The sequence below is a fragment of the Maniola hyperantus genome, chromosome 10 (genome assembly GCF_902806685.2).
Source record: "Maniola hyperantus chromosome 10, iAphHyp1.2, whole genome shotgun sequence".
NCBI classification, from domain to species: Eukaryota; Metazoa; Arthropoda; class Insecta; order Lepidoptera; family Nymphalidae; genus Maniola; species Maniola hyperantus.
This window is the reverse complement of record NC_048545.1, coordinates 2,335,541-2,348,002: the sequence shown is the minus strand read 5'-3', so window position 1 is coordinate 2,348,002 and position 12,462 is coordinate 2,335,541. Positions and strand designations below refer to the sequence as shown.

The following is a 12,462-nucleotide window of genomic DNA, read 5'->3' as shown; positions in this document are numbered from 1 at the left end:
CACCTAGATAAAGAGAAAATTACGTCTTTTCTTGGAAGGGCATGAACAGTGCCATTTATGAGACTTTTAAGGAAAACTCCGTGGAAAGTTCTTTAATGAGAACCTCTTTTTTTGGTTCTGTAATAAATGGTTTTTTAATTTGTATACTGACTATTGCCCGAGTAGTAAGTAAGACGGAAAGACTCACCTTGAAAACCTCCAGGATGTTCGACAGCTGATCGGGGTACTTTGCAAGCTTGGCCAATGCTCCAGCGACCACGCTCCGCTCCTCGAAGTTAAGATAGTTGAGTGGGGAGTCTATCGTGGGAATGTGTGGGACGAGTTCCAATAAAGGAGCTCGTTCCAATCCGCTCTGTGTCAGTGCTTCACCTACGGTTGCGCAGAACCTGTCGTACTCGATGTACCGCCGACGACCCGGGGCGCAGAATCTGAAACCGATGTCATAATTCGAGGGTAAAGCCATCCTACAAATTTTTTACTGCCACCAAAGCAAACAGGCACTTGTATAAAAACCTGCAGAAATCGTAGGAATACACCTAGCGCCATTTAGTTTCCTCTAAAAACTTTTTTAAAGCTAACCAGCTAGGTGCAGCATTATTTTAATATTTTTCTACACAATATTTTTCTGCAGCGGCAAGCCCTCGGCAGAAGTCAGCCAGCGGCATCACCGGACATCAGCTCGCGTCGCTTGTCGAACTGAGCGTAAACTCACGCGGACGTATGCCTTCGCGCACCATCTGTCGATGACGAGATTACTTACACCTCCATAAGCGTGTCCATCTCGACAGGCGTGAGAGCCAAGCCTGCTGAGGCAAGCCCTCGATAGAAGTCAGCCCGCGGCACCACAAGCTCGCGTCGCTTGTCGAACTGAGCGATAAACTCACGCGGACGTATGCCTTCGCGCACCATCTGTCGATGATGAAATTACTAAGTATTTTTTCCCCAGTTTGGCATATGTACCTTGCATGTAAAAGGTATTAAAAAAACATGCACATGATTGAAAATCTTTTTTAAAAAGTTGATAAAAAAATTGGCATTTCCAAAAGTGGTTTCATCGTGACGTGTCGAAATATGTATTCTAAAAAGAACCCAGATTTTAGTTCTTAAACTTTACCTTCCCCTTTATCTTAGCGAGTATTTGTACAATGTCTGTCTCGCACGGGTCCACTGCGGAGCGGGCCTGCGGTCTGCGCGCAGCAACCGATGGGCCCGCGATGGTGGCGCTCTCGACCGGTCTGTCTTCCAACTGAAACGAAATACAGGAAAATAAAATACAAATATCCTTCCAGCGACTACGGGAGGGACTACCATTTTAATTTAGCAGCATTGCATTTCTCGGTGTGACCACGGCTAAAAAAATACCACCACGGGTAATCAATGGAATTAACTCATCATCAGGATTGTACGGTCCCTGGTCAATAGTGAGTGTACATACTTCATCGAGTAGCGCCACGTAACTAAAGCCGCAGTCGTCAAGGTAGCGCTGCTCGAGCGCGCGCAGCTGCGCCGGCGCGGGGAGCACGCCGAGCCTCGCGAGCACGCGCCGCACTTGAGCACGCGACACGTGCCCGTTGTTGTGTCTATAGAGAACAACAAATTGTAAGAACATCACTGAAAAACGCTGAAATCGGTCAATCAAAAGCGGTTTTTTAAAGGTTAAGTTTTGGGTACATAAAAGAAAGGCCATGTCGAGTGTCGACTACTAGAAGCTCAGGGGCCGATACAATGATTACGGAGATAAATAATAGATATACATAGTCGTCATGTCCCCAAACGAAGATCTACCTAGATCGATACCTTGATCTCGCAAGCACGCCAAAAAATTTTTGGAGACCCCCATTTATGTTACCCGGACCATAACAACTAATCGATTGACACCTCATTCACCAAAATCGGTCCAGTAGTTTAGCCACTACAGTGGAACACACATAGATACAAACCTAGCCAAAATCATCATACCCTTCCTTTTGGCTTTGCCGTAGTCGGGTAAAAAACTTACTCATCATGTTCTCCAAACGCAGGCCTCAAGTCGATGGCGCGCTCCTTGCAAGCAGCGCGCACACGTAGCAACGCAGCTTGAGCCAGATCCATCTCATACTCGGATTGTCCCCCGCGTTCTGCCGCGGACCCTCGCGGGGGCAACTCCGCCACTGCCTCTGCTGCAGCGCCGGGTACCACGTCTGGATGTTTCTCCAGCTCTTTTATTGCGAACACTGTGGCCAAACAAAACAATATATATTTATTTTTATTTATTTTTATTTATTTAAACAAGCTGTGATAGCCTAGTTAGACGTCCGCTTTCTAATCGGAGGTCGGGGGTTCGATCCCGGGATCACCTCTAACTTTTCGGAGTTATGTGCGTTTTAATTAATTAAATATCACTTGCTGTAACGATAAAGGAAAACATCGTGAGGAAACCTGCATGCCCTAGAGCTTTCCATAATATTCTCAAAGGTGTGTGAAGTCTATCAATTCGCACATGGCCAGCGTGGTATAGACTATGGCAAAAACCATTCTCACTCTGAGAGAAGGCCCGTGCTCTGTAGTGAGCCGGTGATGGGTAGATCATGATGATTTAGACAAGTAAGAGAGAAATTAAGGCGATTATAGACAAGCTGACGCCTGTGCTTGTTTTAGACTTTTCCGTGAGAAAAAAAGAGAATAATTACGTGAGAATTCGTTACCGGAATATAAATTATCCTAATAATTAATATGACCAAATAGCGGCAGTTCCTGTGGTGCTGCAATAGGCTAGTTGACACTTTTTTTAAGTTGGTCTTAAATGGTTAATATTTGTCCTATTAGATCAAAAAAATTAACACTAAATTTTTTTGCGCCCTAAAAACCGTAAAACTTTAATTTAAAAATATATTTTTCTTAGACAGGTGAAAACACTGTCGGCCATGTTTGGCCGATAGATTATCTATGCTCCGACGTCATGCATTTGTAAACAACAGCATAACCTCCCAAAGTTTAATAAACATGACTTCTATACTAGTTTACATGAAAAATATAGTAATTATCGTTATTGTATCATCCGAGAATGTAAAAACGCATCGATAAAGACCACAGGAAAGTTGTGGATTAGAGTGCCCAGTGAAATAAATATACGTAACACGCGAAGACTTGCTTAAAGGGATCCTATATCACTAACGACTGCAACCCAAATTTATTTTTGCAAAGATCACTTTGTTGTAAGTCTATTTATAAAGAGAAAACGATATAATTTTACGTTTACTATGTTATTAGTGAGAAATATATATATTTTTTTTTTTTTAAATCTTTATTTTTTTTGAGGGTTTAGTCATAGCTGACTATGTCACCCCCGTAAGATAAACATCACATCATCAAAAAACAAACAAAAAATAAAACATTTTAGGTAAAACAACAACAAAAAAAAAAAAAAAAAACACAAACACATTGTTAACACATATCAATGAGCGACCGTGCGTTCCCTGACAATGGGGTAGCTAACAGACTGTTGCACATACCCACACTGTAATTATTCTTAAGAATACGCGGCCGCTCCAATTCATTACGGGTACATTCCATCAAAAGGTGGAAAACGTCGTCAATTTGTGTATCTCCACAGTCTACACAATTCTGTGTTGGCGATCTTCTCATCAAGAAATTAAATTTATTTGATGGAATGTGCCCGGACCGAAGTCTTAACAGTATTACAATGTCTGCCCTTTTAAACTTGGACTCTGCAAACCATGGACATTGAGGGAGCTGACACACTATCGTTTTATACCATATGCCTTTAACCCGTGACCTTTCGTCAAAATATTCTTGCCATTCTAATACACATTCCTGTTTAAATTTTATCAAAACTTCATTCGGTAGTGGAATACAGTTGTAGGGAATTCCATCGCTGATGGCGCGTTTGGCTGCCGTGTCTGCTTCCTCGTTGCCCATGATCCCTGCATGGGAGGGTAACCATTGAATTATTACAATTTTATTTTTGTTTTGAATTTTGCATATGGAGTCTAGAATGTCATAGGCTATCGGGTATCCTCGAATATTCGAGGTTAGCCGAGCCAAATGTAGAAGGGCGCTCTTTGAGTCAGATAAAATCACAAACTTATTACCCTCAAGTGATAATATATAAGACAGGCATTCAGATATTGCTATCAGCTCCGTGTGCATAATATTTATATCCGATTCAATTTTAAATTTCATGCTGATTTCTGCCTGAGGGTCAAAGACCGCCGCTCCTGAACTTGACAACTCTTTAGATCCGTCGGTATACAGTTTATAAAATGAGTTATATTTATCGTATAGAAGACTTTCACAACAGTTGGTTATGTTCAATCTATTAAGTTTTCTCTTGGGCATATTTAGTCCCTCTATAGTCGTATTGATAATCTTTGACAAGTCCAAACTACCAATCCATGTAGGGAGACAATGAATCTCAAGCTTTTTAGTGGATTTAATAGAATGTTGTTTTAGCTTTCCATGGACTATGATTAGCAACGGTAATTTTTTATTTCTCCAATATATATTATTACACATATTATTAAGTGACTTTAATACCTCTATAGTAATGTTATCTTCAAAGGATCTAGACTTCAACCAGAACTTACCAGCCAAATATTTTCGGCGGATATGTAAAGGTTGAAGACATAATTCACTCTGCATGACATGGATTGGTGTGGTCTTGATGAAGCCTCCAATGACTCGCATAGCCTGATTCTGCACTTTTTCTACTTTGTTCAAATGACTATTGATACTATTATCGTATAAGAAACTTCCATAATCAAGCCTGCTTCGTATGACTGATATAAAAAGTCGTCTTAGGTGTTTTGGATGAACCCCCCATTTACTGCCTGCTAAGACTTTTAAAATATTTAAAAATTTAAGCGTTTTATCTCTGGCTTCGTTTATATGTCTCCCCCATTTTAAGCTCCTGTCGAGCCACATACCCAGATACTTCACACTATCAACTTGTTGAATATTGTGATTATTATTGACTAAATTTACATTAGGGTTAGTTCTACGTTTGCCCCTGCTAAAAATACACATTTTTGTTTTTTTGTGAGAGATGTTAAGACCGAGTTCTTCTATGAGTTTACTAAAGTTATTTAACGCTAATTGAACATTATTTATCGCTAGGTCAACATTTTTATTAGAGCTATAGATGACAAAATCGTCAGCATATTGAGAGATGAATACATTTTGTATGGATAGGCAAATTTTACTGGTAGCTAGGTTAAATAATAATGGGGACAGTGGGTCACCTTGTGCTAGTCCTAAAGCTGTAGTACGGCAAACTTTTATATTATCACTTAAATAAATAATTAATTCCCTTTCTCGCAAATACTCCCACAAGTACTTACATATGATTGAACCTACCCCGTGATCATCTACTATATTCAATAAACTGGATACATTTACATTATTATAAGCGTTGTCAATGTCAACAAAGCAACCTGCTGTAGGGATACCCTTCGTAAAACCTATTTGAATTCGGGTTATCAATCTAACTAAATTGTCATAACTTGACCGAGATCTTCTAAATCCTACAGTCTCCTGAGAGAAGTGATCATTTTTTTCTAAAAACCAATCCAGTCTACGAGTAAGAATAGTATGTAGAATTTTGCAGACACAAGATAACAATGCAATAGGTCTAAAGCCGGCTGCTGATCTATTATCTCGGCCAGGTTTCGGCACAGGAACAATTTTAACTTTTCTCCATTGTCTTGGTACAAAACTTTGAGTCAAGAAGCGATTGTAAAGTCTAACGAGTATCTTTTTGCCTGCCTCTGGTAAATTAAAGATCATAGAGTATGAGATTAAATCTACTCCCGGTGCTGTGTCTGTGCGTTTTAAACTGTTATGTAATTCATGTGCCGAAATTGGAGATCTTAATTTAGGGTTCTTAGATTTAAACATTGGAATGTCTGGAATTACAAAGTCTGGAGCTAAGGAACATAATAAACTATTAGAAGTCTCACTGTCTATGGTGGGTGTCGTTGTTTTATATCCTTTGAACCACTTCATGCGCATCCACATTTCGTTAGTAGTAGATACCTCGTCAATACTATCACAAAACCGTTGCCACGATTTAAATTTAGCACTTCTAATTACTCGTTGAGAAGACTTGATTTTTTCTTGTAAGTTACGTAAATTTTCTGGAGTAGGGTTTCTTCTGAACGTCGCTAAGGCCATTCTTCTCTGTGCTATTGCCCGTGAGATAAGTGGTGTCCAATATGGTTTTGGCTTAAATTTTTCAGCTCGTAATGGATTCTCTGGAATCACACTGTAAGGAATAGCCACTTCCGCAGCCGAATTAATAATATTTGTAAACTCATCGTAAGCATTTTGATTGTCTAAAGAAAGGTGAAAATCAGCAAGTTTTTGTTCTATCGTATTTTTATAGGTCGTCCAATCAGCTTTCTTAAAATTTCTTCGCTTTTTGATGTCAGATGCATTTGTTATTATGTCTAATTTCATTTTCACAATTAAGTGGTCACTCCCAAGGTTTTCATTAAGTACCTTCCAATTAAATTTAATTGCAATATCTTCAGATACAAAAGAAATATCAGGGGATGTTCTTTGGATTGACCCATTCACAAGCTTAATACGCGTATAATTTCCATCATTAAGAGATACAAAGTTATGTTCTAATGTTGAGTCAAATATCTGGCTACCCCTAGTATCTGTTTTACTGGACCAGTTACTATGGTGCCCATTAAAATCTCCTGCAATTATTGTTTTGTGAGTAAATTTTGAAAAAATTTCATCCCAATCTTGTAGAGAGGTATTGATCGACGGTGGGCAATATATGGACACTACATTCTCGACCCCTTCACAGTTGAAAATTTTAATAGCTACTACTTCTATGCGTGTATTAGAAATGGTACAATATTGTTGCTGAACTTTTAATGACCTATGTGTTATAATAGCTACTCCTCCATAACCATCGGTGCGATCAGCCCTGAAAATATTGTAGCCGCTAATGCGGAGACTACTGTCTAAACTAAGCCAAGTTTCACTGAGAAATATATAAAAACTAGCTTATGCTCGTGACTTCGCCCGCGTGGACTTCATAAATTTCAAACCCCCATTTAACCCACTCAGGGGTGGAATTTCAAAAAATCCTTTCCTAGTGGATACCTTCTCTTTACCTACAAAGAACACACCCACCAAATTTCATGTATCTAGAACCAGCTGTTTAGATGTTTAGGCTGTGCGTTGATATATAAGTTAGTCAGGAGGACTTGAAATTTTATATATATGGACACTACGTTAGTCAATACGGATGACATTTGTTTGTTTACATATTTAATGACGTCACATCATGGCTGACAGCGTTTTCTGAGTTTCAAATAAAAATAAAAACTGTATTTTTTTAAATTGGATTTATATATCCATCCTGCGTTTTTAATAATTGTTATTGATATATTTCGTTGTCTTAAGCAAAATACTTTAATAAATAATCATTTATTGGACGAAATTAGATATGAGTCAAGTAGCCTATTGTTCATGGGTGGCGGTAATCACTTATTATCAGGTAACCCGCCTGCTCGTTTGCTCGCTATCTCTATTAAAAAATACCTTGATCACAATCATCTTCAAAAGTTCTCCAGCAAATTCGCCCAGGATCGTTTGGGTCGACGTAGTGGCGCATGATACATAGGGCTTCCTGGTCGGACATGATGCTGCCGAGGCCTATCGCGTCCAGCGCTCGACGGAACTGCTGAGGGGCTATGCGACCACTGTTCAAAGGGTCGTAATCCTGTAAGAGTAGGAAACAAGATTTAAGACTGGATTCTCGTCTTTTAAAGTACCTACATAATAAAGAAAGAAAAACGTTAATTTATAAATTATGCCCCATATCATCAAATACCTAAGGGTAGGCATTCCTGGCGCCTCCACCATGTGAGCATTAAAGGTAAAATTGTAGGGTATTCCCTCTTTATATTGTTAGAAATTACTTAAACGTTTCTTGAAGTACTTCATTTGACTAGAATTAAAAATGTATGAAACTGTATTAATGATTCAATTTGATTAAATTGTTATAATTTATTTAAATGACAGGAAACCGGAAATGTAGTAAAAAGTTAAAGTTAGATTTAATTTGACTTATAATTCTAAAGTGTAGGATACGGATATGTAATGAAATAGTTTGGGTTGAAGCGGAAGGGAATGTAATAAAATCAATTTATTAAGAATCAAAAATAGTATTAATAGGGAGAACAATTTGCCCTCGGGCCCATTGTGTGTATTTCTACGGTCTCGAAGACACAGCTCTGTTGAAGATGTAAAATGAATAAATGTGTTGATCCACTATGTGCTAAAGTGTGAATTAAATAATGATTGTTTCCTCTACGGGAGTATTATTTAACAATATGTACCTCGTCCTGTCGCGGACTATAGGCAGGTAAGAATTACTAAAAATTATTTCAAATTGTAACTCACTCTAAAAAATTCGGCGACTCTAATCCGTCGTTGCAACACGTACTCCTGGACGCGCATCATCAGCTCAATGAGCGGTCGCGTCGGCTTCGGCGGTTGCAGCGCAGGGTGGAACACCTCCGAGGGGCCCAACCTTGCCACAGAGATCCCCGCCTCTACTTCTGGACGAACCAACTTTGGGAGAGTCGTATCGATAACAGCTTTGGGGTGATTGTAAGCCTGGAAAAACGAATTTAAATATATAAAAAGAAAAGATGACTGACTGACTGACTGACTGTCTGACTGATCTATCAACACAAAGCTCAAACTACTTGACGGATCAGGCTGAAATTTGGCATGCAGATAGCTATTATGACGTAGGCATCATTAAAGAAAGGATTTTTGAAAATAAAACCCCTAAAGGGGTGAAATTGGGGTTTGTGTGTAATCCACGCGGATGAAGTCGCGAGCATAAGCTAGTTCAATATGGTCAAGTGCGAGTCGGACTCGCACAGCAATACAGTTTAATTTTTATCGGATGTATCACACCAGCTTACGGCTGATTTCTATTGTATTCAAAGTCAAATATTTTATTCAAAATAGGTAACACTGTCAACAGAAGCCAACAGAAGAATTCGACTAGGTTACGCAGTTTTTGGGAAATTGAGTCAAGTTTTTTCATGGTCAATTCGTCAGTGCCTGAAGACGAAGAAAGTCCAGTGTATCCTTCCCGTCCTCACCTATGGCGCTAAAACGTAGACACTGAAAAACGGCCTTGTTCACAAATTCAAAGTTGCTCAGCCAGCTATGGAGAGAGCTGTTAGGAGATTCCCTGAGGGATAAGATCCAAAATGAGAACCAAGGTCACTGACATAGGCCGTTGGAGCCGGAAAGTCCTTGAATGGAGACCGCGTATAAGCAAGCGTAGTGTGGGACGCCCTCCAGCACGATGGACCGACGATATAAAAAGGCTGGTGGAAGTGACTGGATGAGGAAGGCTGAGGACCGGGTGTGATGGCACTCTTTAGGGAAGGCCTATGTCCAACAATGAACGTCCACAGGCTGATGATGATGATGATGATGATGATGATGATGATGATGATGATGATGATGATGATGATGATGATGATGATGATGATGACGATGATGATGAGGTAACACTGTATACTTTTTGATAGTCAATCGTTGGATTTGTAAGATAATAGTAGTGGTAATAATTAATCACGTAAACTTAAAACTAAAGCTACGAGGGTTACAAACGCGCCCAGATCTAAGAAGAACCCACAATAAACTTAGCCTAGTATTATTTTTACTATCACCACTTCACAAAATCATTTTTTAAACTACAGTATGCGGCAGAAAGTAATGTTCATCGGCCTTTAGAATGACATTTCGGCTTTGTAAAGCGTTGTCTCTGTCACTTATACCAATATGACGTTTTTCGGTCTCAATGACAGGGACAACGCTCTACAAATCTGCTATCTCCTTCTAAGTGTCGATATACATTACTTTCTGCCGCGTATACGTAATTGGAACTTCGTACCGGCCCAAGTCCCTGAATGCCCTCTTTCTTCACCGCCTCGACGGCTTTGATGAATTCCACGTAGTCCAGGGTGTACGAGTCCTTGATGAAACGGCGGACAAGCAGGTTGAAGTCTTCAGGGGTCACGATCACACCGATGTAGTCCAGGATGCGGGCGAAATGGGCGAAGGTTATACGCCCGTCATTTTTCGCCACCTACAAAGTAAGTATAATCCATGCTATGATTGAACTTAAGTAGTGATACCTGCTATATCAGGGGATGCTGGGATCGACCCCGGGAACGCATCTCTAACTTTCCATGGGGTTTTTTTTGTTCATTATAGGTAGGTATACGCTTGACCGCAATCACACCTGATGGGCAGTGATGATGTGGCCTAAGATGGGACGCGTTTACCTAGAAGATGCCGATTCACTCTTGTTTTAAAGATAGCCGGGTTGTAATTGGTAGGAAACACAATATATCGCGGACAACAATGAACAACAACAACAATAATTCATTGTTTTAACAATGAAGGAAAACATTCTGAGGAAATCTCCATGCCTAAGAGTTCACCATAATGTTTTCAAAGTTTTACACACCTTTGAATAATATTAGTCTGCCAATTCGTACTTGACCAGCGTAGTGGACAATCGCATGATACACGTGCTCAGTAATGAGCTGGAGACGAGTTTACTATGATGATGATGAAATTTTTGAGCTCTTTTTACTAAATAAGTATAGTTGCTTTCTAACATGTTTCTAGATTAATTAGATATACTGTCTCGGTTCCATAATAAATAAAGGTTTACCAGTTCATAATCCTGGAAATAAGGCTTCAGCGGAAGATCGCGCTGAGCTATGGTGGCAAGCAGGCAGCACAGGCGACGCATTTGCCACTGGTCCAGCTTGTGGCATTCAGGTTCCGGCGGCGGCGGGCAAGCTTCCAGCAGACAATCTGCAGACGTCTTATCCCGACCTCCAGCATCTGGTATCGAGGAAGTAACGGATGTTTTTTTGTATTAGCGAAGGCCGAAGAGGCGATGAATTTTGAGGCTGGGCCCAGAACATTTAATTCACCCTAAAGACCATTATTACGGCTCCGCACCCGAAGAGTGCCAAGGGTGCTCTTACTGAGCCTTCGCGGTCCGTCCGTCCGTCAGTCCATCCGTCTGTCCGTACGTCTGTCCATCCGTCTGTCCTTCCGTCTGTCTGTCAGCGGGCCGTATCTCATGAACTAGGTAGGTTTACCGTATAGTTAGAGTTGAAATTTTTACAGTATGTAGGTACCTACATTAATGAAAAAACGTTATCGATATTTAGGAAAGTAAAACAGCCTTCTTAATATTTTGGCTTGTTTAATACACAGTTTCTGTATCAATAAAATGTATAAAGAATGTTTTCCCCGAACAGGTAACCTACTGAACGCAGCTTTCACCTTCAAACAAATATATTACATAGGAATATCGAGTCACGCATTACGCTTTTGCAGTCGTTATTTTTCGAGATCAATAGGCAATGTATTTTTAATGAGGAGTTAGGTATCTGTGTGCGTTTTATGCAATTACTTACCTACTTAAATATCACTTGGTTAATTAAACCTGTATGCCTGATGGCGGATGCACATGCTTGCGACAAACAGCAAACGGCAAGCGTGCGGACGTGTGTTTGCGTATGTTTGCCAACGCTTGCGTTCGATCAGATTGGCAGGCAAGCCATCTGTGGTGTTTGCCGATGCTTGCTGTATATTGTTTGTTGCAAGAGTCTGGCGGCACCATGGGAGTTTTCCATAATGTCACAATAACGTTTTCTGGACTAGCGTGGTGAATCTTTCTCGTCTGAACTCTTCTCATTCTGAGAGAAGACCGAAGCTCTGGGCAGACGATGGGTTGATCAAGATGATTATTTTTGCCTCGGTGCTTATATCTCAGATATGTGGTGTGGAATGTGGATCTGCTAGTCTAGTACTGACAGGAATCTACCTTGGATTAGAGATTATAGTTACGTAAGGGTCTATTTACCTCCTCCATGAGTGATCTGGCACAGTTGGTGGTAGAGAACGTGGTGACTTCCGCACCATATAGGCTCAGAACATTTTGAGGGGATTTTAGAAGAGATTTACTTACCTTTCCTGACACAGCTGGGGATAAAGTACATGGCCGTCCTGAGTGTGAAAGTAAGTTCGCAATCTGAGTTGCTTCCGCGTAAGAGCGGTCCAGGAGATTTGACTCTGGTATAGGGAGGAGAGGTACCTTCTCTTTGTATGCACGATAGAGCTGGCGATAGAGTATGCAGCCATTTTGCCGTGGCAGTCGTCTGAATTCCAAGCAACTTCCGCATCAAAGCGGCCCAAGACCTTTGAATATGATTGAAAGATACATATGGTACCTTCTCCATGTATGATCTGGCACAGCTGGTGGTAGAGCACGCGGCCGTCCTGAGCACGGAAGTAGTCAGCAATCTGCGCAATTTCCGCATCAGAGAGGCCCAAGACAGTGCGAAGTGGACCCGCTAGCACTGACACGAACTTTGACTCTGTTTT

The 12,462-nt window shown here is 40.6% G+C and overlaps 1 protein-coding gene across 1 annotated transcript in view; it reads right to left on the bottom strand.

Moving 5' to 3' along the window:
• LOC117985691 (uncharacterized) overlaps positions 1-12,462 on the bottom strand; it is an 88,261-nt gene that overhangs the window by 74,272 nt on the left and 1,527 nt on the right. Inside the window, exons 3-12 of the mRNA XM_034972451.2 lie at positions 12,309-12,455; positions 10,733-10,908; positions 9,944-10,138; positions 8,425-8,640; positions 7,561-7,741; positions 2,000-2,213; positions 1,436-1,580; positions 1,115-1,246; positions 761-909; positions 188-428 (exon numbers count right to left, since the gene is read on the bottom strand). Of these exons, the coding sequence (XP_034828342.1) occupies positions 188-428; positions 761-909; positions 1,115-1,246; positions 1,436-1,580; positions 2,000-2,213; positions 7,561-7,741; positions 8,425-8,640; positions 9,944-10,138; positions 10,733-10,908; positions 12,309-12,455 (1,796 nt within the window). The remainder of the gene's footprint in view (positions 1-187; positions 429-760; positions 910-1,114; positions 1,247-1,435; positions 1,581-1,999; positions 2,214-7,560; positions 7,742-8,424; positions 8,641-9,943; positions 10,139-10,732; positions 10,909-12,308; positions 12,456-12,462) is intronic.